The sequence below is a fragment of the Sciurus vulgaris genome (genome assembly GCF_902686455.1).
Source record: "Sciurus vulgaris genome assembly, chromosome: 9".
Classification (NCBI taxonomy): domain Eukaryota; kingdom Metazoa; phylum Chordata; class Mammalia; order Rodentia; family Sciuridae; genus Sciurus; species Sciurus vulgaris.
This window is the reverse complement of record NC_136469.1, coordinates 141,345,189-141,367,840: the sequence shown is the minus strand read 5'-3', so window position 1 is coordinate 141,367,840 and position 22,652 is coordinate 141,345,189. Positions and strand designations below refer to the sequence as shown.

Here is a 22,652-nt window from a genome sequence, read left to right as displayed (position 1 = left end):
CCTGGTAGGGCCTCGCCTGTCTCTGTGGGTGCGCGAGCTCCCCCGGGGCCAGGGTCTCCCTTGTCTCTTCACTGGTGCTCACTGAGGTTGCCTCATTCCCTAGTGGTTCTCAAAGTGGCTCCAGGAACTGTTTCAGGGGTCTGAGGAGGCAGAGCTGCTTTTGGAGTCATACTGAAACATTACATACATTTTCCACTTATTTTCTCAGCAGGGGACAGTGGGATTTTTTGGAAGTGACACAGCATGTGGTATTGGAGAAGATTTAACACAGAAGCAGAGTTGAGAATCCAGCTTCTTCCACTGATGCAGACATAGATGGGATTTGTGGAAGTATAAAACCCTGCCATTCCTACTCTTCCTTTATTTTGGAGAACGTAGTTATTTTTTGTCAGCTATGCTACTTAGGTAAATGTGCAGTGGGATTATCATTCTTATTTAAAAGAAATGAGTGGATATGTGATTTCTTTTTATGGTGTGGAGGATTGAACCCAGGGGTGCTCTACCATTGGGCTACACCCCCAGCCCTTTTTATTATTGATTTTGAGACAGGAGCTCACTAAGTTTCCCAGGCTGGCCTCAAACCTATCATGCTCCTGTGTCAGCCTCCCAAGCTACTCAGATTATAGGTGTGTGCCCAGCTCTACATTGCAATACAGTAAAAATATTTTCACTGTGCTTTGGAAAACAGAAAATATTGATAAATATTGTCGGCACAAAGCAAAGTCCTTTGAGTCCCCAGTACTTGTAAAGTATGTGAAGTATGAGACCAAGTTTGAGAAGCACTGCTGTATGCAAGCCGCATCTGATGCCCAGGGACTTAGAGAAAGACAGACGTACCCTTCAGAATGAGGCCCACGTTTTCACTGCCTTAAGCTGGTGGTGTCACTTGTTGCTCTTTTACTTGAATACAAACCAATAGTGATTTGGTTTAGCTGTGAGGCTAAGTGTGTGTGTCCCGAGTTGGGTCAATTTATCGATAAATGAATAAAAAAGAAAAAAGACCAACCCAAAACACAAAAGAACCTGAGCTGGCAGACGCTGTCATGTTGCTGTTGCATGGTATGCTTATTTTGGCTTCCTGAGCAGCCCTCCCGGCCAGGGAGGCAGCCTCAAATGCTTCTCAAGAGCTTGGTCAGTGCACATGGGGTCTGTGGGGGCTTCTCTGCCTCCCTTCCACCTGCAGGCGCAGCACTGCAGGGCTCAGGCTCCTTTGTCTCGGTGGCCATGCACACCCTGGGTGATCCACTCCCAAATTCTGATCTCCAGAAGCGGCTTCTGGGAAGTCCAGTGCAGATCCGCCTGCCTGATGCAGCAGAGGCTCACGGGCCTCACACCTGCGCCCAGCGCCCAGAGTGGGCCTGTCCTCCCTCCTGCCACGGCTGCTCTGGCCAGGTGCTCTGGCCTTCCTGTGCGGGCCACAGCCTCACACTGTCACCTCCCCAGGGTCCCTCAGCCACAGGCCCCGAGGGTTCTGTTCAGAACGTCAGCGTGGTCTTCACTCTCTAGGCCAGCCCCGTTGGTCCTGGTTACCGCCCTCGGGGAACATCCTGGCACCTTCGACTCAGCTCCCCCTTCTCCCCTGCTCACCCGCCCAGTTGCCAGCAGAGCAGCTGGGAGCCCCATCGGAAACAGCCACCTGCGCCACCCCTCATGGGGACCCCACCAGCGGCTCCCGCAGTACTCAGAGCAGAGGCAGAATGCCCCACATGGCCCCAGTGCGCTCTGACCTCATCCCCCGCCTGTCCTGCCAAGTCACCCTGCTCCCGCACCCTGGCCACCCTGTCCTGCCAAGTCACCCTGCTCCCGCACCCTGGCCTCTCACTGTTCTGACTGGTCCCTCAGCCTGAGGCTGCTCCCCTAGAGGCCCAGCCCTCCCTCACCACATCTCCCTCTCAGGAGGCGCCTGCATGACTGCTGGAAGTTACCCTGGCCTTGTACCGCTCCCCAGCTTTCCAGTCTCCTATTTTCGGTCTGCCACTGTTGGTTGATGGCATATGGTATCTAGTGCATCATGATTTGTTCACACTTCTCCTGATTGTGAGAGCAGGACATTTCCTGTCTTCTCTGGTGACCTTCCCCATTTACTAGGCAGCACGTGCTATAGTGACCAGCAGTGTTTGTTGGGCATCTTCGATTCTCCCTCACCTGCTCCAGAGGACATAGTGGTAATGAGACACCATCTGGCTTGACAAGAGGCTGGGTCTGTCTCTAAGCCCCATTTTTCTCATTTGCAAGAGAGCCATTTTATAGCTTCTTCTCAGTATTATTGCCGATGACGGAGAGGACGGGGCCAGCACTGACTCGGTGAGAACAGTGGTAACAACAGCTATGGCGACATAGTGACGGGTAGTAATAACTGTGGGGTTCCGTTTCCTGGGCATTTGCTGCGTGCTGGGCACATGCTCAGTGCTTTGCTTACATTCTCTGACTTAATTCTTTGAATGGTTCTGATGAAAGGATATAATATTCCCCTCTTACAGACGAGGAAACTGTGGTCCCAGTGGTTCCAGGTCAGGGGAGGCTGTCCACCCAGATCTGTGCTTCCCTGGCGCTGGCCCTTAGCGGCTGGCTCCACAGGAAATGCTCTGTAAACCTGGATACCATGCTCGGGTTAGTTTGGCCTCTCTCCCTTCCTAGTGGGCAATTCCCGCTGTCTCCCAGGTGACCCAGTATGGCAGCCATGTTTGAAGTCCTGAATGGAGGCTGTGTGGTGGACAGTTCTGTCACAGCGCCTTTCCCTCGTGGCAGAGGGCTCCACTGGAGAAGGCAGGGAGGGTGGGGGAGAGCAGGGCCCTCGTGGCCCCCGCGTGCCTTCCCGCTGCTGGCTGTCCCGCAGCTTGGGTAGGAGAGAACAAGGCAGACCAGGATGAATGCCCGCTCTGGATTCTCGGAGTGGGAGGGAGGTGGTCAGCAGTGTGTTACTGTACGTGTGGCAGGCCAGCAGAGGGCTGATGGGTACACGTGGTGGGCAGAGTGGACAGAGAGTGGTGGGTGGTCAGGGAAGGTCCTCAGAGGGGACCGATGAGCAGCAGGGAATTCCCCGAGGGATGAGGGACGGCGGGTGGGCTCCTCCACACAGCGGGGCTTGTGCACGTCCAGTAGGGGTGCCACCGGGGGGTACGTCCAGGTTGTGGAGGCCTGTAAAGACCAGGCATGGAACCCACGACCACGTGGGGTGGCTTGCCCGGGCTGAGGCAGGACACAGGGATACAGGCAGCAGGCACCCCGCCTGTGTCCAGCGTGGGCTCAGCTGCCGTGTGTCCCCGTATCTGGTCCACTTGTGCTGCTCTAACCCCGTTCCCCAGAGGGGCCGCTTGTAGCAGTGGAAGTGTGTCCTCACCGTCCTGGAGGCTAGGTGGTCCCAGGTCAAGTCCAGCGAGTCCCGGGTCTGGCGAGGGTCCAGTCTCTGCCTCCAAGATGTCTGTGTCCTCACATGGCAGAAGGGACGGGGCCAAAAGGTCAGCAAGTAGCCCAGCTGGTCCCCTCCGCGTGTCTGTAAGGGACTCAGCCCGTCACGAGGGCAGGGTCCTCCTGGCCTGAGCGCCTCCCAAAGCTCTTGATGCCGTGGCTTGGGTGCCACGCTTCATCGTGAATATTGGAGGGCACGACGTTCACATCATGGGGTCCTGTGCGTGGCCCCTGGAATCTACACCTTCCTCACACGCACAGTGCACTCCTTCCACCTGCGAGCCCCTAAGTCAGCCTCACATGACTCCCACCTGCATCCCGCATGGGTGAGACGCAGGCAAGGCCCAGGCAGGTTCCCCCACCCCCGTCGTGAGCGAGGGGCAGCGCCATAGACATCCCCCTTCCAAACAGGAGACAGGAGCGAAGGAGAGGATGAGGGGTCTCGGCTAAATCCCACCCGGCAGGGAGCAGTGCTCAGGGCTGGAGCATGATCTTGGACGGCGTCTCCTGCCTTCTGTGAGGGGCCGGGGCTTGGCACGGAGGCCCTGGTAGCCCCCCACGGCTCTGCCAGGTGCTCTCAGAGTGGCTCTCGGGGTGGGGTGAGTGCACGATCCCCAGGCTGGCCTTGCATGCTGGTGGCCTAGCTGTTCTGGGGTCCTGGGCAGCTCCGCCGCCACGGCTCACTGGTGCTTGCTCTCGTGGGGACTCTGTAGTCTTGCACCCTCTGACCACCTCGTCCGAGCCCCAAGACTCTCCACGGCACCCTGTGGAATCCAGCTGGGAGCAGCCGTGCCCTGTCGCTCCTGGACTGTTGTGCCCTATGCTGGTGGTGCCAGGTGGACACCACCAAAGCCGCTACTATGACCTTCGGAGCGGTGGCCCAGGCTGCCCTGGGACCTGCTTGAGCTGAGCTGGGGACTCAGAGCAGCTCCGCATGGGGTTCAGAGGGCAGAGACCTGAGGTGCCCTGGGCCTTGAGCCCCAAGTCCTCTGGGCATCCCGGGCCCTTTCCTGGGCACCCTTCTGTCCTCGAGGCCCTGGGATGGGAGAGCAGCCGGGAAGGTCCTGAGGTCTGTGGAATGCAGGCTGGTCCCCCGACCGTTTTCCTGGTCAACAGCTGTGGCCGCCTCGGGCCACACTGACCTACCTGAGCTCCAGCGTGCTGCCTTGGGATCCTCTCCTGGACCCCTCTCCGTCTTCACAGCCTGCCCGCTGGGCATGTCCCGGATATTCAAGAGGCTCTCTTTCAATTATAAATTCCACCTTTAATCCATTATTTTCCTCTCTGGTTTCGCTACAAGCGGTCGAGCCGCCCTCCGGCCTGCTGAGGTGTTTCTCCTCCAGGTGCCCCCATTCCTTCCTGTGCGCTCTGCCGTCCCCAGAGCAGCAGGCACATCTCGATTCAGGCACGACGGCTGCCCACATTCGCCTAAGGTTTCATCAGCGTGGCTTTTACTGTCTACCTTTACCAACACTGTGCACCTAAATCATCTCCAGCTCTCCTCCCCTGAACCCCCACAAGAATGTCCGCTGCAGTCCAGCCTCTACCCGTTACCCAGTTCCAAAGCTGCTGTCGGTATTTGCTACAGCAGCAGTGCACCCTGGTACCAATTTCTCTTTGTTATAAATCACTCAGGTATTTTGTTAGAACAGCACAAACAAGTGAAGACATCCACCCCCATGTGGCCACTGGAACTGGGCCCTGAAACCAGGCCCGAGTGAGCTGCTCAGCTCTCCTGCTCATCCTTCCTCCTTAATTACACAGAAGCGAGTGAGAGGGGGTGGTGGGAGCCCACGTCCAGAGCAGCTGCTTGGGTGAAAGCTGGTCTCCGGCTCCATTCCCCATGAGACCTGGAGGGAGTTCCCTCGTTCGCCTGAGTCTGGGGAGTTCACTTTAAAATGAGGCTAATACTCCACGGTTCTTATGCGCTCTTGTACCATGGGCTGGAGGGCACGGCACAGGGCACGGCACAGGGCCCGGCACACCGGAAGGGCTGCACCCAGGGAGCGTTACTATGCAGAGGGGCCTGGCCTTTCCAGGGTCCGGGGTTCACAACGAGGAGCACCAGGGTTTGGCCAGGTGCAGTTGGATAACAGTTCATCAGTCATGAGGCTAAGCATGGGGGAGGCTTTGAGGTCGCCCTTTTCAGAGAGGGAGTGGGGGCTCAGAGAAGCCGAAAGACTTGGCCCAGGCACACAGTGAGTAAAAGCTTCTAACTAGAACCCAGTTCTCCTGACCCCCGACCCCCGTTTCATCTGCCGCTCCAACAGCTTGTGAGACCTTGGGAATCCTGAAGCCTGGGCTTGCCCAGGGCCCAGCCTCCTGAAAGCAGAACTGGGATCCCCAGGCAGATCTGTCGTGGTGTCTCAGCCACATGGTACATCCCTAGATGGCCCTCAGAAGTGCGGCCGTGCCTGGCCGAGGCTGCGGACTTAGGAGAGGTCACGTTCTCGGGGAGGGGCGGCTCTTCCCGAGGAGCCGCTCAGGAAATGACGTCCGCCTGCTTCTCGGGAGTGTGTCCTTCAGCTACCAAGGGTGGGCCTTCTCTGTGTCGTAGGACCCGTTCCGTATGAGGCTGCTCTCGGAGGGCTCTCACCTGAAGACTGCAGGTAAGTTTGCTTCTGGGTTTTTGTTGTTCTGACCATGAGAGGAGGCGCCCCAAAGCCCGCCCTCCACTGCCTCGCTCTGCACACGGCTTGTTCCCTGACCTCACAAAACCAGGACGGCATTCCTGAGCTGCAGTGACAGACCAGTGCAGACCTGAGGGCAGGGGGCCTGTCTGGTGGCTCCCTGGAGGAGTCCCGTGAGGGAGGCCTAACCCACTCCTCCAGACCAGCAGTGATCCCTCTGAGGAGGTCGTGGCTCAGTCGCCCCCCTCACTCAGCCCCTCCTTTGAAAGGTCCCACCACCTTTCAGTACTGTTGGGTTGGGGACCACGGTTCTAGCACACGAACCTTTGGGGGACAAACCGTGTTTAACCATAGAGTTAAGGAAACTGAGGCACAGAGAGGCTAGGTGACTTGCCCAAGGACTCAGAGCTGATGAGTGGCAGCTGGGATTCACACCGAGGTCTGCGTGGTTTGTGGTTTGTGGCAGGGGCCCAGGAAGGTGCACTGCGGCACGCGACCTGGGTAAGGAGACCATGCATCCAGAAGCACTCCTCCTAAGCCCTCGGCTTCCCTGAACCTGCCCCACTTGCCTGGCAGAGAGGATAAGTCATCCATCCACCCTTTCTTCCATCCACTCATTCATTGGCACAATCTCGCAGCAAACCTTTTCCGAGTGCCTTCTGCGTACTATGAAGGCCGTCTCCAGAGTTTGAGCGCTGTGGTTTACTGCCTTTTGCTTATATAATGCGCCTGCTTGGCTGTCTTGTACAGAAGCACCACCTGCAATGAAATCCAACAAGAACACTGAAGTCTTCTGCCCAGTCCCCACCTCTACAGCCTCCCCGGAGCTGTGGACTCATTCCTTATTTGCGTTCATACCATCGTGGCCCAAGAAGAACCTCTTTAAAAGAGAGTCTCCTGTAATGCCCCGCCTGGTGAGTAACGAGTTCAGCACTTCACCAATGTCAGAGGCGAGAGGACCAGTTCTGAGCTGACCGTGCACAACACATTTCAGGGTTTGGTTCCTTAAGTGAGCTGCTCCTTCTCTCTCACCAAACGCAGTTGTCATAGGGAGCAACCCAGTTACCCCTCCCCAGCGCTCTTCCTGCGCACAGTGGAGGATTTAGACCAAGAGGAGGTTTGCACCTGCGCCCTGGGTGGCTGGTGCAGCGTGTGGCTTCAGACCTGCTCACCGACCTGTCCACGCCGGCTGTTAAGGAGGGATGCTGCTCCTGTCCGCAGGGGATGCCTCAGCAGTTTGTGTGCGTGATCTCACTTGAGCCTCAGCCTGGGTCTGGCATTAGAGTTGGTATTTTTATTCCCATTTTCCAGACAAGAAATTGGGGCTTAGAGAGATTAGGAAGACTATTCCAGGTCAGGAGAGTTGTCGCGGTGGAAGTGGACAGAAATGAATATTGCTTGCAGTGACGAAAGTGAAGCCTGGCGTTTCCAGGCCTGTGGGAAGGAGGAGGGCGCAGCCTCTGGTGGAGGAGCCCTGGCTTTCCTTTAGCATCTGTCCACGGGAGCCCTTGCAGGGCTGCCCAGGCCCGACCCAGGTGGTTCTGCATTCTGATGCCCGCAACAGCACACTGGGATGCTCCTGTTTCCTGCCGCGGTCTGCCAGGGCACTGAGGCAGCCCAGTCCACCCCCTGCCACATGGAACTTGCTGCCAGTCATTTAATGACTTTTTCATACCTCTGCTCACTTCCTCTTGCTGAAGTGTCAGACCTGGTGTGCTGAGTCCTGGCGACAACAGCTGTCCTTCACGTGCACCCAGATCAGGAATAAACTGCAATGTAATCTCAGGTTCACACTCTTCCTTCCTCACAGGTTTGAATTCCCAGGCCTTCAATGCTTTTGAAAAAGTCTGCAAGACTATTGACAAAGATCAGCGGAAGTAATCCCTCTACTCCCACTTTCAAAAGTCTATCATCTTGTACTTTTATTAAATATAGGTAGCATGGAATGTTCTTCATTGTTGAATAATTTCTGTATTTTATTATAGTATGGAGCTATTTCAAGAGAAATTCAAGGGACTTCAGAGAATGGAGTAATTTTTCAGAAATGTGCACTGGTAAGTTTCATGAGTGACTTATGCTTGAATTGGATGTTTCTTAGGTCGCATAGAAGAGTCAGCCCACGAACTGTGCCGAGTGGGCTTCTCTGCTGCTGTCTGGACCCGTGAGTGATGCTGTAGGCAGCGCAGGGTCTGATCTCTCGATGGCAATGCGGAGATTGAGGGTTTGGGGGAAACGCAATTTTTTGTTAATAAAAATCAGTTATCATTTAGAATAGAGAAGAAAGTGTTGTATGTTTATATTCAGATTATAAAAATATGTGTTTTTTAGTTGTCAATGGACTTTTATTTTTATTTATGTATATGCAGTGCTGAGAATCGAACCCAGTGCCTCACACATGCTAGGCGAGCACTCTACCACTGAGCCACAACCCCCACCCAGAAATGTGGTTCTTGATGGTTTCAAAAGTTTGTCAATGCTTTTTAGGTCTTCAGTCTTACTAACCCATGAGAAGGTTTTCCATTAACCTGAGCCGGGCCCCCAGGACCACCCTCAGGGTCAGGGATTTGCTGGAAGGGCTCAGAAAACAGTCAAGCCCTGCTGTTCACAGATGTGATTTATCACAGCAAAAGGCCCACAGCGAGCACAGGAATGAGGTGAATGGACAGAGCCCTGGACAGACCAGGCAGGTGCTTTGGTGTCCTTGTCCAGTGGAGTGTTGTTGCCCAGACACTTGGTTCTCCCAGCACCGTGCGTGACACCTGTGGAGTTTGCCAAGCTGCGAAGCTCACTGGAGCCCTGGCATCCAGGGTTTTTCTCAGGGCTCAGCCACACAGGCATGGCGCCCCTGCAAGACTGACCTCACGTCCTCAGCCATCTGCCCTTGTGGAGGCCACACTGCCACTGTGTGACCCATGTCCACAGATTCCATTGCTGGCCTCCATGAGCAGGTGTGGTCCCAGGCCCCGGTATATAAGAGCCTTTGTATCAGGCAGGATATTCCAGGAATGCAGAGGTCATCTCCCACAAGCAGGTCAAAGGCCAGGCCTTTGGAACGTGCAGGGTCTGGACAGCCCAGGCCAGCTGAGCGCCCCCACTGCACTGGGCACAGGCTGGTTTCTGAGCCCAGGAGGGTGTGGACCCACACTTGCCAAGCTGTTACCCGGAGACAACTTCAGGGTACTTGTAGGATACTTAGAAGGAATGATTTCACTGCAGTTCAGGGTCACAGGCCCTCCGCCACCTGCTCCCTTCCTGGGTGCAATCAGGGCAGTATCTTCTCAATGCCTTCGAGAGACGTCCTCTGCCTCACGCAGGTGGTGTGTGAGCGTGCAAGTTCACGTGCATATGCCTTCCTCCTTCTTTACTAGTGTGGTAGAATACTATGCACAGTTCTGAAGCTTTGTTCGCTCGCTCAGCTCGGGGCATACACTGCTTCCTGCAGCTCCTGCATGTGTTCCAGCAGGGCTGGGCAAAGCGGGCGCAGAGTTGGTGGGAGACAAGGCTAGTGAGGAGCAAGTCCACCAGCCGTTGAGTCACCCACCCGGACCACGGCTGGCTTCCACGGTGCAGCCATCCGTCCTGGCAGGCAGAACCTGGACGGAGAAGGCTGACCAGGATGCAGGTGACCAGCTCTGGTCTTTCCTGGAGACCAAATAGCCATTTAGCCCGGGCTCTGAGCTGGGGCTGCATCTTTAAAATATCTCAGTACTGAGTAAAATATCTCAGTACAAATATCTCAGCTTGCTCTTTTGCACCCCACTCTCCCAGCCCGACTGTGGTTCCGCACGTGGGGTATTTTTGCTTCTAGGACATTTAGAAGAAATGATTTCACTGCATTTCAGGATCCCAGCTTCTTTGAAGTTGTCTCCGGGTTAACAGCTTGGCAAGTGTAGGTCCACACCCTCCTGGGCTCCAAAACCAATCCCTGTGAGACCTGACGTGCAGAGATCAGGCTGCATGTCACTTTGGGAAGCCGGTCTTGGCAGTGCATCCGCCCTCCCTTCACTTCCTCCTGTCCTAGGTGTCCGGGCAGAGCGACGCACAAACAGTGCAGGTGCGACTCTTCGTGAACAACACCAAGACGCCCTGGTCAACCAACCTCTCGGAACTGCTCGTGCTAGACGACATCACCGGCCTCACCATTAGGGAGTCGGTGGGGAATAAGACCCAGGATGGATTCCAGGCTTTCAGAAAGAAGTTTCTGCAAGGTGATGGCAGACTGTTCTTGTTTTGGGGGTGGCAAACGTTGAACATGCTGATGGAGACTTGTAGGCCGAAGCGCTGTGGCCCTGGCCTGTTCTACAGGTGTTCAGGCGCTCGGTGGGTTAAGCCATGTGTGATCTGATTGCCGGGGGACAGGAGGAGACTGCCTCTTAACATCAGCCTCCAAAATGCAGGACTTATTACTTACATTAGAGAGACAGGATTGGGGGAAAGAATTCTGTGTTTTTAAAAATAATAGATTTCATTTTTATTGTGAGAAATTTCAAACAGACACAAAGATAGAGTCTACAATGACTCTGGTGTCCACCTCACCCTGATGACTAAAATGGCCATCATTCAGGAAGGCAGAGAGTTTTTTTTTTGTGCTGGGCAGAGGCGGGAGAATGTTGACATTGGCCACAGACCTCATTTTTGAGACGTTGGGTTGTTCAGGTGAGTTCGTGGTGTCAGGGTGCATTCCTGGGGGAGCTGCTGACTGGCCATTTTGCTCAGGTGCTGTCCTCTGGGCTGGCTGTCTGGGCCCGTTCCTGAGCGAGCTGGCGCTGGTTGAGGAACCAGGTTTTGAAGCCTCTGGCATTCAGTGGGTCAGCTTCCCGACAGGGGACAGGGATGCTTGATTTATTCGTAGTAGGCGCTGCATTTATGAAGAAACTGGGCTGAAGTGCTTGAGGGACTTGCCCAAGGCCAGGGGCAGCGACCAAGGCTAAGACTCCAGCCAGGCAGCCTGCCTTCCCACCCACCCTGGTGGCCACTATCCTCCGAGCTTGCTGTGTTCCTGGAACTCATGTCCTGGTGCCCATTAAGCTGCGCTTCCCTCTAAACCGAAAAGGGGCCTCAGAATCCTTCTTACACAATGCTGTTGACAGAAGCTACTCGTGGAGCTGATTCAGAAGTTGTGACCTCTTTGCTGGCTCTGGTTTCAATGGTGTCCTGAACATTGTTATGCTACAGCTCAACCAAGCCACCCCTAGGGCTGTCCATCCTGCAGTGATACCAAAATGAGTCCTGCCGCTCTCAAGCTCATGTGCAGAGAAGGGAGCCTGGGCTTCGAGCAGAGCACAGCCCCCCTGGGTTCGCTCCTAGCCTGGCCACTGAGATCCCCCGTTTCCCGTGTGTCCTTGTGGACTGACTGAGGAGATCGTGTGGCCTGGCACTCCGCCTGCCAAAGGGAAGGTGTGGGCTCCTCTAGAACGCTCCCCAGCCCTCAGCACTGCCTGCCGGCCCCCCTTCCCCTTCACTTTCATCGTCCATGCTCCTGCCCGACCAAACCTGCCCACGACCCCAGTCCCCACACCTGCTCAGGCTTCTGCGTCCACCTGGAAGCTCTCCTGTTCTGATTCTGAATGTGCACATCTCTAATTCTTTGGGGCTTGGTCCTGGTGTTACCTTTTCCAGGAAGCACTACCTGGTGCCCTACCCCAAAGGTCTCCTCCTGCCTCCAGACCCCGCCGGGACCCTCCTGCCCTCCCCTCACTGCTGGGCGTCACGGCTGCTCCATGCACTTTCCCCACGTGAGCTCACCTCACTCTGCTCTGGGGCTGCCTCTTGCACACACCCTCGTCCCTGCACTGAGCACGACAGGAAGTCAAGGTCACAGTGAGGAAGAGGAAGCCGATTCCTGAAGACCTCCACTGAGGCCTGGGGTGCACCTGGTGGTGGTGGGCATTTGGTTGAAGTTCACTATGCCAGAGACGGACGTGGTACTGATTTTCAACTTAGGGGACAGGCCACTTTGTTTTTCTCCAAAGAAATAATTGGAGAACTGTAAAATCAAATGACCAGCCAGACTTGGGTTCATTGATAGTCCGACCTCATGATGATGATGATGATTAGCACTAGTATTTGCTGCTTTTCTTTTCTGAAAGCCAGCATCGTTTAGGGACAAGAATGTGTCCACTCTTCAATCCTGACCAAATCAGTTCTCCAGCCATCTGCCTTGGCAGGACTTGGGGATGAGCTGGGCCCAGGTCTGCCGTGCACAGAGGTGGGAGGTGGCTGTGCCAGGGCAGGTCTGCCTAGGACACCTTCCTGGACTACGCTCATGGTCGTCTTCTCCCTCTATCACCTGGTCTTCAGAGTCTTGGCTTTTGTAAAAGTAAAATGAAGTTGTCGAGGATTTTAAGAATAACGAAAGCCAGTGGTTCCCAGGATCAGTGTGCGTTTCCTCTTTTCTTTACACTGTTGTGAGGTTTCCACACATTGGGAAGGAAGCGCACTGCAGCGTAGTAGGGCCAAACTCCAGCTCCTGCTAGGGATGAGGTGAAGCTGGAGGGCAGACTGTGTGAGCACAGTGCCCAGCGTGTGGAGGAGCAGGGGTCCCTCCTGTGGGCAGAGGGCTGCTGCCAGAGGGTGAGGAGCTGCCCTGCACTCCAAGCTCACTGGAAAGATGAGGTGCTGCCCAAGGGAGAGGGGGTGGCCAGCCTTGTGGGTGGGGTGCACCAGCCCACGGCTGGAAGTCCAGCAGCAAGTCAGGCTAGCCTGTTCCCTCAACGCATCACTCCCAGAATCACCCTACCCTGAGAGCCCAGAGACCCCCTTGCTGCCTGCTGTGCAGGGCAGTGTGCTGGGTCTGGGGTGGGGTGGGTGTGACGGTGAAGGGCGTGGCCGGACAGGGGGCGTGGCCAGCGCCTCCCTGACACCCCATTTTCTCTGTGCAGTTGGAGACGCCTACTGGGTGAGCTACACGGCCTCGCTGGACTCGGAAGCTGTGGGGCCGGGAGGGAGGCTGACCCTGCCTGCGCAGCTCACCTTTCAGAGCACCTCACCGGTATTTCCTTCCTTACTTGGTTTTCTGTCGTGTCACTGTGGTGGGAGGTTTTGGGAACATTGCCACTCAGGGCACAGATGAGTAGTTCCTGCCTGCCTGCCCCCAGTGCCCCCCTGCCCTCACCTGGGTGTGGGTGGGTCAGTAAGCTCCTGTCCCCTGGAGCGAGTCCCTGGGGCCTCGCCCAGGGTTGTCCTAAGGAGGCGCCATCAGTGGTGTGTAGCTGTGAACTTCTCGCTCTGTCATGGCAGGCCCTTCCCCGTGGACACCGTCAGTGTACGTCTGCCTGGACTGCCAGGACACAGTACACAGTCTGGGTGTTTTCCAACAGAAGCACTGTGTTGTCTCTAGTCTTGGGCTGCGAGCTTAAGAGCAGGGCAGGCAGGTGGCTCCTCCTGAGTTGCGCTCCCGGGTTTGCGAGGGCATCTTCTCCGTGTCCTCACATGGCTGTTGTGCTTCTGTGCGTGCCTGTCCTGATCGCCTCCTCTTAGGACCAGGCCACCCTAATGGTGGCCCACAGTCCACCCTAGTGACCTGATTCTACTCGAAGGGCCCTGTATTCAAATGCATTCTGAGGCACGACGGCTTGGGACCTCTTCATCTGAATTTTCAGGGCTTGACTCAGCCCATAACACCCTTAGCCTCCGTCTCTCCCTTGCTCACTTCCCGCTCCACAGATGCACTCGTGCAGTAGAGGTCCTGGGTGGTGCTCTGCGCCCGGGTACGGGCTGGAGGAGATGTGGTCTTGTTTTCAAGGAGCCCACGGTGCTCTGGCTCCTTCTGCCATCTTGTTGTGATTTCAGCCCCTGGAAAAAATCCCTGTGCACAGCTGTGGAAAATGCGGCCCAGAGTGCTACTGCGAGGGCCCCAGGTCACACGATAGGAGCAGGATGGGACCCTGCAGCCACTGGCGACTCCATCCCGAGGCTGCAGGGCCCGTGCAGGGTTTCAGCAGCAACAAGAAAGAAAGAGGAAGCTGCAGGTGAGATTGGGTGGAACGGAAGGTGCTGGAGAATGGAGGCCAGGTCTGAGGAGTCCGCGAAGCTGTCAGCAGACACGTCCTCAGGAAGTGATTAGGCACGGAGTCACTAGGACGAAGGAAGATCAGGAATAAGGGAAAAGGGCCCAGAAGGAATGCCATCAACAATTTCAGAGGACAGGAACAAGTCAGTTAAACTAAAAATTCAATTCAAATAAAATAAAAATTACAAAAGTCAGACACTCCAAATAAAATGGCACTGGAACCTCCTGTGTCATCTGGCAGGAGGATCAGGACCTCGAGCCAGACCAAAGTGCAGCTCGGGGTTCCGGTGCACCTGGCACTGGGCTGGGGTGGCAGAGGAGCAGGTACCCATGCCAGGGTGACTGCCTTGCCCTGCCACACCTGCTGTGGTCCTGTCTGTGCGGCTTGCCCTCCTCTGTGAGTGACACTCACTCTACCCTTGGTAATCTCCTTCCGCTGGCATGTCCGCTCCAGGAGACCAGGGACCTCATCTGTCCTGGTCCTAGCTGTGTCCCAGTGCCAGAAAGAGCCCACAGATGGCAGGACAATGAACGAATTAATGAACTAATGGCTCTCGGGCATTTTTTTAAACTTCACTGAGCCTCAGGTTTTTCATCTGTAAAGGGAGATTATTCTATCCATGTCTCCAGTCTTCTGTGGGGATAAAAAGCAAAACCAAAACCAAAACAAAACAAAAACACCCACACACGTGTGTGTCTGTGTGTTGTTGGGTTGCAGTTTCCTTCCCTTTCAGAGCGTTCAGGGCACTCTGGGCAGTTTTGTGGACAGAATGAAGGGCAGCAAGCAGACCTACTTGCCCACCAGAAGATTCCAGAGTTCCAGGCTTCCCAAGCTCCCTCCTGCTGCTCTCTGAGCTCTGAGCATGAGCTCTGTGCGGACCTGCCCTGGAAGTGCTGAGTTGAGGCGCTCAGCCAGCGATGGTCGAGTGTGTAAGTGCTGGAAGTTGGCGAGGTCCCGGGATCCAGTTCTCAGCTTGTTCCGCCAAGTGGACTCCGGGCTTTCCTAAGTGGCGTGGAGAGTCAGTAGTCCTGGGAACTGGAAACGATCAGACCCTTAGTCTGCGTGGGTCCTGTGTGACCTCTGCACGAGCAGTTGCTCTGCCTGTCAGTGGGGGATAAAGCCCTGTGTCCCACCTGGGAACTGAAGGGCGAGATGAAGAGTGCAGTGCTCGTGGGAGGAAGTCCTCCGCTGTTGGGGGCTGTGTTATGTTGGCGGCGCCGGGATGGCGCCTGATCACATCGGCAGCGAGGAGGTTAATTGACATAAGCACACTCAGGTGATTTTCTCGTCCACGCACACAATGTACACGCATGTGTTCTCGAGCACTAATTGCCTGCTCCGAGCGTCTCGCCTAATCTTCGCGTAAGAGGCGTGGCCCTGCTCTCCGCCTCCTGGAGGTGATATAAGCGTAGGCGGAGCGAGACACACACAGCAGCCATTAGCAGGAAAACAGCAGCAGAAGACACACGCGGCAGCAGCGAGTAGGGGCAGCGGTGGAAAGCAGATCGCGGAATGGAGAACTGAGACGCATCACTAGGGCACCTTGGGTGGACGTACCCTTAGTTCACAGGATGCAGGACTTTAAGACGTGGCAGGCCTCTCTCCTAAGCTCTAAGCAAAGCTTGTCTTTCTCTCAAAGTTTCTCTCTTAAGCAAAGTCTCTTTCTCTCTGATAAGCGGTCTCTCTCTCTCTCCTCTCAAAGCAAGTAAACCTCATTTCCTCTATCCTCTATAAACCAGCAAGAAAGCAGTGCACTAAAGAGAAAGATAGAAGTGCCTCAGTTTCCACTCCACCACCCATAAGACCCGTGCAAGTTGTTGCTGCAGGCGGTGACAAATATCCATGGATTTTGGAACCGCAAAGAGCCAGCGACACTCCGCCACCGCCCCCCGCGCTGCAGGGCTGCCGCCACTGTGCCAGGGGCCTGCTCGTTCATGCTCAGGGTGACTTTACCAGGGCTTGTTTCCCCACTTGCAAGATGAGAGCAGGAGGAAGATTCCCCAAGCCCCTTCTAGCTCTACCATTTTAGAGCCATCTGGGAGTGATGGAGGAGACAATGAGAGGTTGCTGGGTGGCAGGCGCATGTGACCATCAGAGCAAGAGGGAGCAGTGTCAGAAACGCTTTGCATTCGGATCTGGAAATGCTTCTCACACATACTCACTTGGCACACGTGTGTACACACACACATACACACACACACGTGGATTAGACCACTCCAATCCTAGATGAAGAAGGCAGATCAAGGAGGAGAAAGTCAGGACACTCATTCGAGCTCTTCGAGTGTCGTATAAACTTTATGGCTGCTCCCACTGGCCCACGTCTTCTGACTTCGTGCCAAGATTCAAAACATGTCTCCCAGGCTTGGTGTTCGTGCAGGAAGCAAAGGGGTCAGGGCCTGCGTTTTGCAGGGTTGATGCTGAGCTCCACAGCGCACTCTGCGGGCCTCTTTGCTTAGCCCTTGGGTGTCGGGAAGCAGGAGTGCTGAGGGAGAAGCAGGGCACAGCGCCCTCCAGTGTGGGCTTCCACATTAGCCTTAGGTGTCCAGCTCGGGGGACCTCAAACTCACAGCATCATAAATGTGCCAGAGCGGAGGCAGCTCACGCTTAGAGAGGGCCGGGCGATGCCCTGGAGTTGTCATTCCTTTTAAGACTCATATTTAAATTTTTTTCTAACCGCCTAGAAAAGGACTCATAGTAGTTTGCTTTCTTTTAAAGCCTCTGTCGGCTGCCTGCTGCCTGTGCTGGACCTGGGATGCTCCAGTGTCTCCTGGGCTGCCATTGGGGGAGCCCATGTGTCAGGAGATTTTCTGCCCCAGGTGGAGCACAGCTCATGTTAGAGTAGTGTCCCTGTAGACATCTACACAGAGCATGTGTGCAGAGATGCCACAGGTGAGCACTGCTCAGCCCCGACCCCAGTTCCAGAATGCTGCAGCATCTGAGGCTGGCGGAGCACCCACACGACACACCAGTGGGCATCCGTATCCAACCTCACACGGTGGGTTCCCGTCCAAATGCAGGCGCACTGAAAGTATGGTGTCAAAGCACCTTCAGGGATGTGTGTAGTTTGTAGTTAGTCCTGGGTCTCAGCCCACGAGATCCCTGTATGAATATGTTCCACGTATGAAACAAAATCTGAAACCCAAAATACTTCTCCCTCAAGCACTTTGGGTGAGGGATGCTCACGCTGTCTTTACCACGACTGGTATCGCTAGTACCCCTGCCGCCCACCACCCGGGCAGTCACTGTGGCTGCTCCCTGTGTACCTGACACCCGTTCAGGTCTGTTTTAACTAGCTTGGCCCTCAGAGCAACACGAGCTGAGTATGGCTTCCATTTTACAGAGAAGAAGACTGAGGCACGGCCAGGATTGTACCTTACCTGCTGCTGGTGGTGATGGAGCCGTGCACTCTCCTGTGCTGCTTTCAGTTGCAGGGAGTTCTGCCTCAGCCCCCCGCGGGCCTGCCCTGCACAGGGTGTAGGGACACTCACCCATTATGTGTCCGATGTCTTCTCAGCAGAGGGACATTGGGGCCACTGGGGTAGGCCACAGGGATACAGTGTGCCACAGTGAGAGGAGAGCCCAGGCAGAGCCCAGGACCTGCCCACCTTAGCCAACACACTCAGAGGGTGGGCCACCTGCTCTGGACACACAGCTGGCTCCCGGGAAGCCTGACTCCCGCCTTTTCCTGCCCGGCTCACTGTGGGCTCTTCTGGTCGCAGGAAACTGGTGCTGGGTTTGCACGTGAGCGTTTGGCAGAGAAGGCTGGAGCCTAACACCCCAGACCTTCCCTGCAAGGGGCCGCAGGATCCCCGGGCCCTCCTCGCCCAGCTGTTGGGCTGCATGTGACGCGCTTCCCCGCAGACCAGACCCCAGAAGCAGAAGCCTGAGCGTTTCTTTTCCTTTCCCAGAACAGAACGCAGCTGGAAGCCCTCCTTACCGTGACAGCAGAGGAGAAGGTAACGGTAAGAGACGCGTGGCCCGCCCTGCTCACGGCCGTGGAGCGTCAGCCTCTGACCTGTCCTGGGAGTCAAGGGGAGGGACCAGCCACAGGCCTCAACAGCCCAGATATGGGTCCAGACTGGGGACTGTGTGGTGTCACGGCCTCCCCATGTGGCCTAGGCTGTCTGTCTGGCTTCCCCAGATGACCCTCCATGGGTGGGCCACTGCCTGGACAGGTCAGGGTGCCCTGTCCATCTGTACTGTGCCTCTGCCTGGCCGTGGTGTTGCCACCAGGTCCAGCTGCAGGTGACAGTGTCTTCCCTTGTAATCCCAGAGCACTGTGGTCAGCAGGCTCCTGCTTCCGCTGGTCAGCCTCCTCACTGTCCTGATTCCTTCATCAGCTTGGTCGCTCAGGGTGCGCGAATTCACCTGTCCATCAAGCGTTCCATCGTGATGTGTGCTGGGTTCTCCAGAGGGATAAATGGATAGGACTTGTGTAGATTTTACGGGAGGGGATTTATTAGAGAAGCTGACTCGTGATCATGGAGACAAAGAAACCCCAAGCCAGGCCTCAGCAAGCTGGAGACCCCAGCACGCCAGTAGCATGACATGGTCCAAACCTGAAGGGTCAGGACCAAGGAAGCCCTTGGCCTGTGTCTCAATACAGGCCCAAAGTCCGAGCACCGGCTGCTGCTCCTGCAGTCCAAGCCTGGACTCAGCACCATCCTGGGAGACGATTCTGTTTTTTTTTTTTTTTTTTTTTATTGTAAACAAATGGGATACATGTTGTTTCTCTGTTTGTACATGGCGTAAAGGCATACCATTTGTGTAATCATAAATTTACATAGAGCAATGTTGTTTGATTCATTCTGTTATTTTTTCCCTTCCCCCCACCCCTCCCACCCCTCTTTACCCTCTATACAGTACTTCCTTCCTCCATACTTGCCCCCCTCCCTAACCCTAACTCTAACCCTTCCCTCCCCCCCTTTATGTGTCATCCTCCACTTATCAGCGATATCATTCGTCCTTTGGCTTTTTGAGATCGGCCTATCTCACTTAGCATGATATTCTCCAATTTCATCCATTTGCCTGCAAATGTCATAATTTTATCATTCTTTATGGCTGAGTAATATTCCATTGTATATATATACCACAGTTTCTTTATCCACTCATCAATTGAAGGGCATCTAGGTTGGTTCCACAGTCTGGCTATTGTGAATTGAGCAGCTATGAACATTGATGTGGCTGTATGTCTGTAGTATGCAGATTTTAAGTCCTTTGGGTATAGGCCAAGGAGTGGGATAGCTGGGTCAAATGGTGGTTCCATTCCAAGTTTTCTAAGGAATCTCCACACTGCTTTCCAGAGTGGCTGCACTAATTTGCAGCCCCACCAGCAGTGTATGAGTGTACCTTTCTCCCCACATCCTCGCCAACACCTGTTGTTGCTCGTATTCTTGATAATCGCCATTCTAATTTGGGGTGAGATGGAATCTTAGGGTGGTTTTGATTTGCATTTCTCTTATTACTAGAGATGTTGAACATTTTTCCATATGTTTGTTGATTGCTTGTAGATCTTCTTCTGTGGAGTGTCTATTCATTTCCTTAGCCCATTTGTTGACTGGACTATTTGAATTCTTGGAGTAGAGTTTTTTGAGTTCTTTATAGATTCTGGAGATTAGTGCTCTATCTGAAGTATGATTGGCAAAGATATTCTCCCACTCTGTAGGCTCTTTCTTCGCATTGCTGATAGTTTCCTTTGCTGAGAGAAAGCTTTTTAGTTTGAATCTATCCCAGTGGTTGATTCTAGCTTTTATTTCTTGTGCTATGGGAGTCCTGTTAAGGAAGTCTGGTCCTAGATCAACAAGATGAAGATTTGGACCTACTTTTTCTTCTATAATCTGCAGGGTCTCTGGTCTGATTCCGAGGTCCTTAATCCATTTTGAGTTTAGTTTCGTGCATGGTGAGAGATATGGGTTTAGTTTCATTCTGTTGCATATGGATTTCCAATTCTCCCAGCACCATTTGTTGAAGAGGCTATCTTTTCTCCATTGCATATTTTTGGCCCCTTTGTCTAGTATGAGAAAATTGTATTTATTTGGGTTTGTGTCCGTGTCCTCTATTCTGTACCATTGATCTACCTTTCTATTTTGGTACCAATACCATGCCGTTTTTGTTACTATTGCTTTGTAGTAGAGTTGAAGATCTGGTATTGCAATCCCCCCTGTTTCACTCTTCCTGCTAAGGATTGCTTTAGCTATTCTGGGTTTCTTATTCTTCCAGATGAATTTCATAATTGCTTGCTCTATTTCTGTAAGGTACACAATTGGGATTTTAATTGGAATTGCATTGAATTTGTATAGCACTTTAGGTAGTATGGCCATTTTGACAATATTAATTCTTCCTATCCAAGAACATGGGAGATCTTTCCATCTTCTAAGGTTTTCTTTAATTTCTTTCTTTAGTGTTCTGTAGTTCTCATTGTAGAGATCTTTCACCTCTTTTGTGAGATTGATTCCCAAGTATTTTATTTTTTTCGAGGCTATTGTGAATGGGGTAGTTTTCCTAATTTCTCTTTCTGAAGATTCATCACTTATGTATAAAAATGCGTTGGATTTATGGGCATTGATCTTGTAACCTGCTACTTTACTGAAATCACTTATGAGTTCTAAGAGTTTTCTGGTGGAATTTCCAGGTTCCTCTAAATATATAATCATGTCATCAGCGAACAGGGATAGTTTGATTTCTTCTTTTCCAATTCGTATCCCTTTAATTTCTTTGGTTTGTCTAATTGCTCTGGCCAGAGTCTCAAGAACGATGTTGAATAGAAGTGGTGAAAGAGGGCATCCCTGCCTTGTTCCAGTTTTTAAGGGGAATGCTTTCAGTTTTTCACCATTTAGAATGATATTAGCCATGGGCTTAGCATAAATGGCCTTTACAATGTTAAGGAATGTTCCCACTATCCCTATTTTTTCTAGTGTTTTGAGCATGAAGGGGTGCTGTATTTTATCAAATGCTTTTTCTGCATCTATTGAAATAATCATGTGATTCTTGACTTTAAGTCTATTAATATGGTGAATTACGTTTATTGATTTCCTGATGTTGAACCAACCTTGCATCCCTGGGATGAAACCCACTTGATCATGGTGCACTATCTTTTTAATATGTTTTTGTATGCGATTTGCTAAAATTTTGTTGAGAATTTTTGCGTCGATGTTCATTAAGGATATTGGTCTGAAATTTTCTTTCCTTGATGAGTCTCTGTCTGGTTTAGGAATCAGTGTGATATTGGCTTCATAGAATGAGTTTGGGAGGGTTCCCTCCTCTTCTATTTTATGGAATACTTTGAGAAGTATTGGAATGAGCTCTTCCTTAAAGGTTTTGTAGAACTCGGCTGAGAACCCATCTGGTCCCGGACTTTTCTTTGTTGGTAGGCTTTTGATGACTTCTTCTATTTCAGTACTTGAAATTGGTCTATTTAAATTGTTTATGTCCTCCTCATTCAGTTTAGGCAATTCATATGTCTCTAGAAACCTGTTGATGTCTTCGAAATTTTCTATTTTGTTGGAGTATAGATTTTCAAAATAGCTTCTAATTATGTTTTGTATTTCCATCCTGTCTGTTGTGATATTTCCTTGTTCATTCTGAATTTTAGTGATTTGGGTTTTCTCTCGTCTTCTCTTTGTTAGTGTGGCTAAAGATTTATCAATTTTGTTTATTTTTTCGAAGAACCAACTATTTATTTTGTCAATTTTTTGTATTGTTTCTTTTGTTTCAATTTCATTGATTTCAGCTCTGAGTTTAACTATTTCCTGTCTTCTACTACTTTTGGTGCTGTTCTGTTCTTCTTTTTCTAGGGCTTTGAGCTGTAGTGTTAGGTTGTTTATTTGTTGAGTTTTACTTCTTTTATTAAATGCGCTCCATGAAATAAATTTCCCTCTAAGTACTGCTTTCATACTGTCCCAGAGATTTTGATATGTTTCTTTGTTCTCATTTACCTCTAAGAATTTTTTAATTTCCTTCCTAATATCTTCTGTTATCCATTCATCATATAATAGCATATTGTTTAATCTCCAGATGTTGGAATAGTTTCTGTGTTTTACTCTTTCATTTATTTCTAACTTCAATCCATTATGATCTGATAGAATACATGCTAGTGTCTCTATCTTCTTGTATTTGCTAACATTAGCTTTGTGGCATAATATATGGTCTATTTTAGAGAAGGATCCATGTGCTGCTGAGAAGAAAGTGTATTCGCTCTTGGTTGGATGGTATATTCTATAAATGTCCGTTAAGTCTAAATTATTGATTGTGTTATTGAGATCTATGGTTTCTTTGTTCAATTTTTGTCTGGAAGATCTGTCCAGTGGTGAGAGCGGCATGTTAAAATCACCTAGTATTATTGTGTTGTGGTCTATTTGGTTTCTGAAATTGAGAAGGATTTGTTTGACATACATAGATGAGCCACTGTTTGGGGCATAGATGTTTATGATTGTTATATCTTGCTGATTTATGCTTCCCTTAAGCAGTATGAAATGACCTTCTTTATCCCTTCTGACTAACTTTGGCTTGAAGTCCACATTATTGGAAATGAGGATGGATACTCCAGCTTTTTTGCTGAGTCCATGTGCATGGTATGTTTTTCCCCATCCTTTCACCTTTAATC

The 22,652-nt window shown here is 52.4% G+C and overlaps 1 protein-coding gene across 3 annotated transcripts in view; it reads left to right on the top strand.

Moving 5' to 3' along the window:
• The window catches only part of EVC2 (EvC ciliary complex subunit 2), a gene marked incomplete at its 5' end in the record, with an annotated part of 107,276 nt that overhangs the window by 2,397 nt on the left and 82,227 nt on the right, over positions 1-22,652 (top strand). For 2 of the 3 annotated variants that reach the window (XM_079154318.1, XM_079154320.1), the window contains 6 exons: positions 5,966-6,017; positions 6,789-6,952; positions 8,024-8,092; positions 10,060-10,246; positions 12,920-13,029; positions 17,959-18,012. In XM_079154318.1, coding sequence (XP_079010444.1) covers positions 5,966-6,017; positions 6,789-6,952; positions 8,024-8,092; positions 10,060-10,246; positions 12,920-13,029; positions 17,959-18,012 — 636 coding nt within the window. The remainder of the gene's footprint in view (positions 1-5,965; positions 6,018-6,788; positions 6,953-8,023; positions 8,093-10,059; positions 10,247-12,919; positions 13,030-17,958; positions 18,013-22,652) is intronic. The other variant, XM_079154319.1, reaches the window with a different exon arrangement.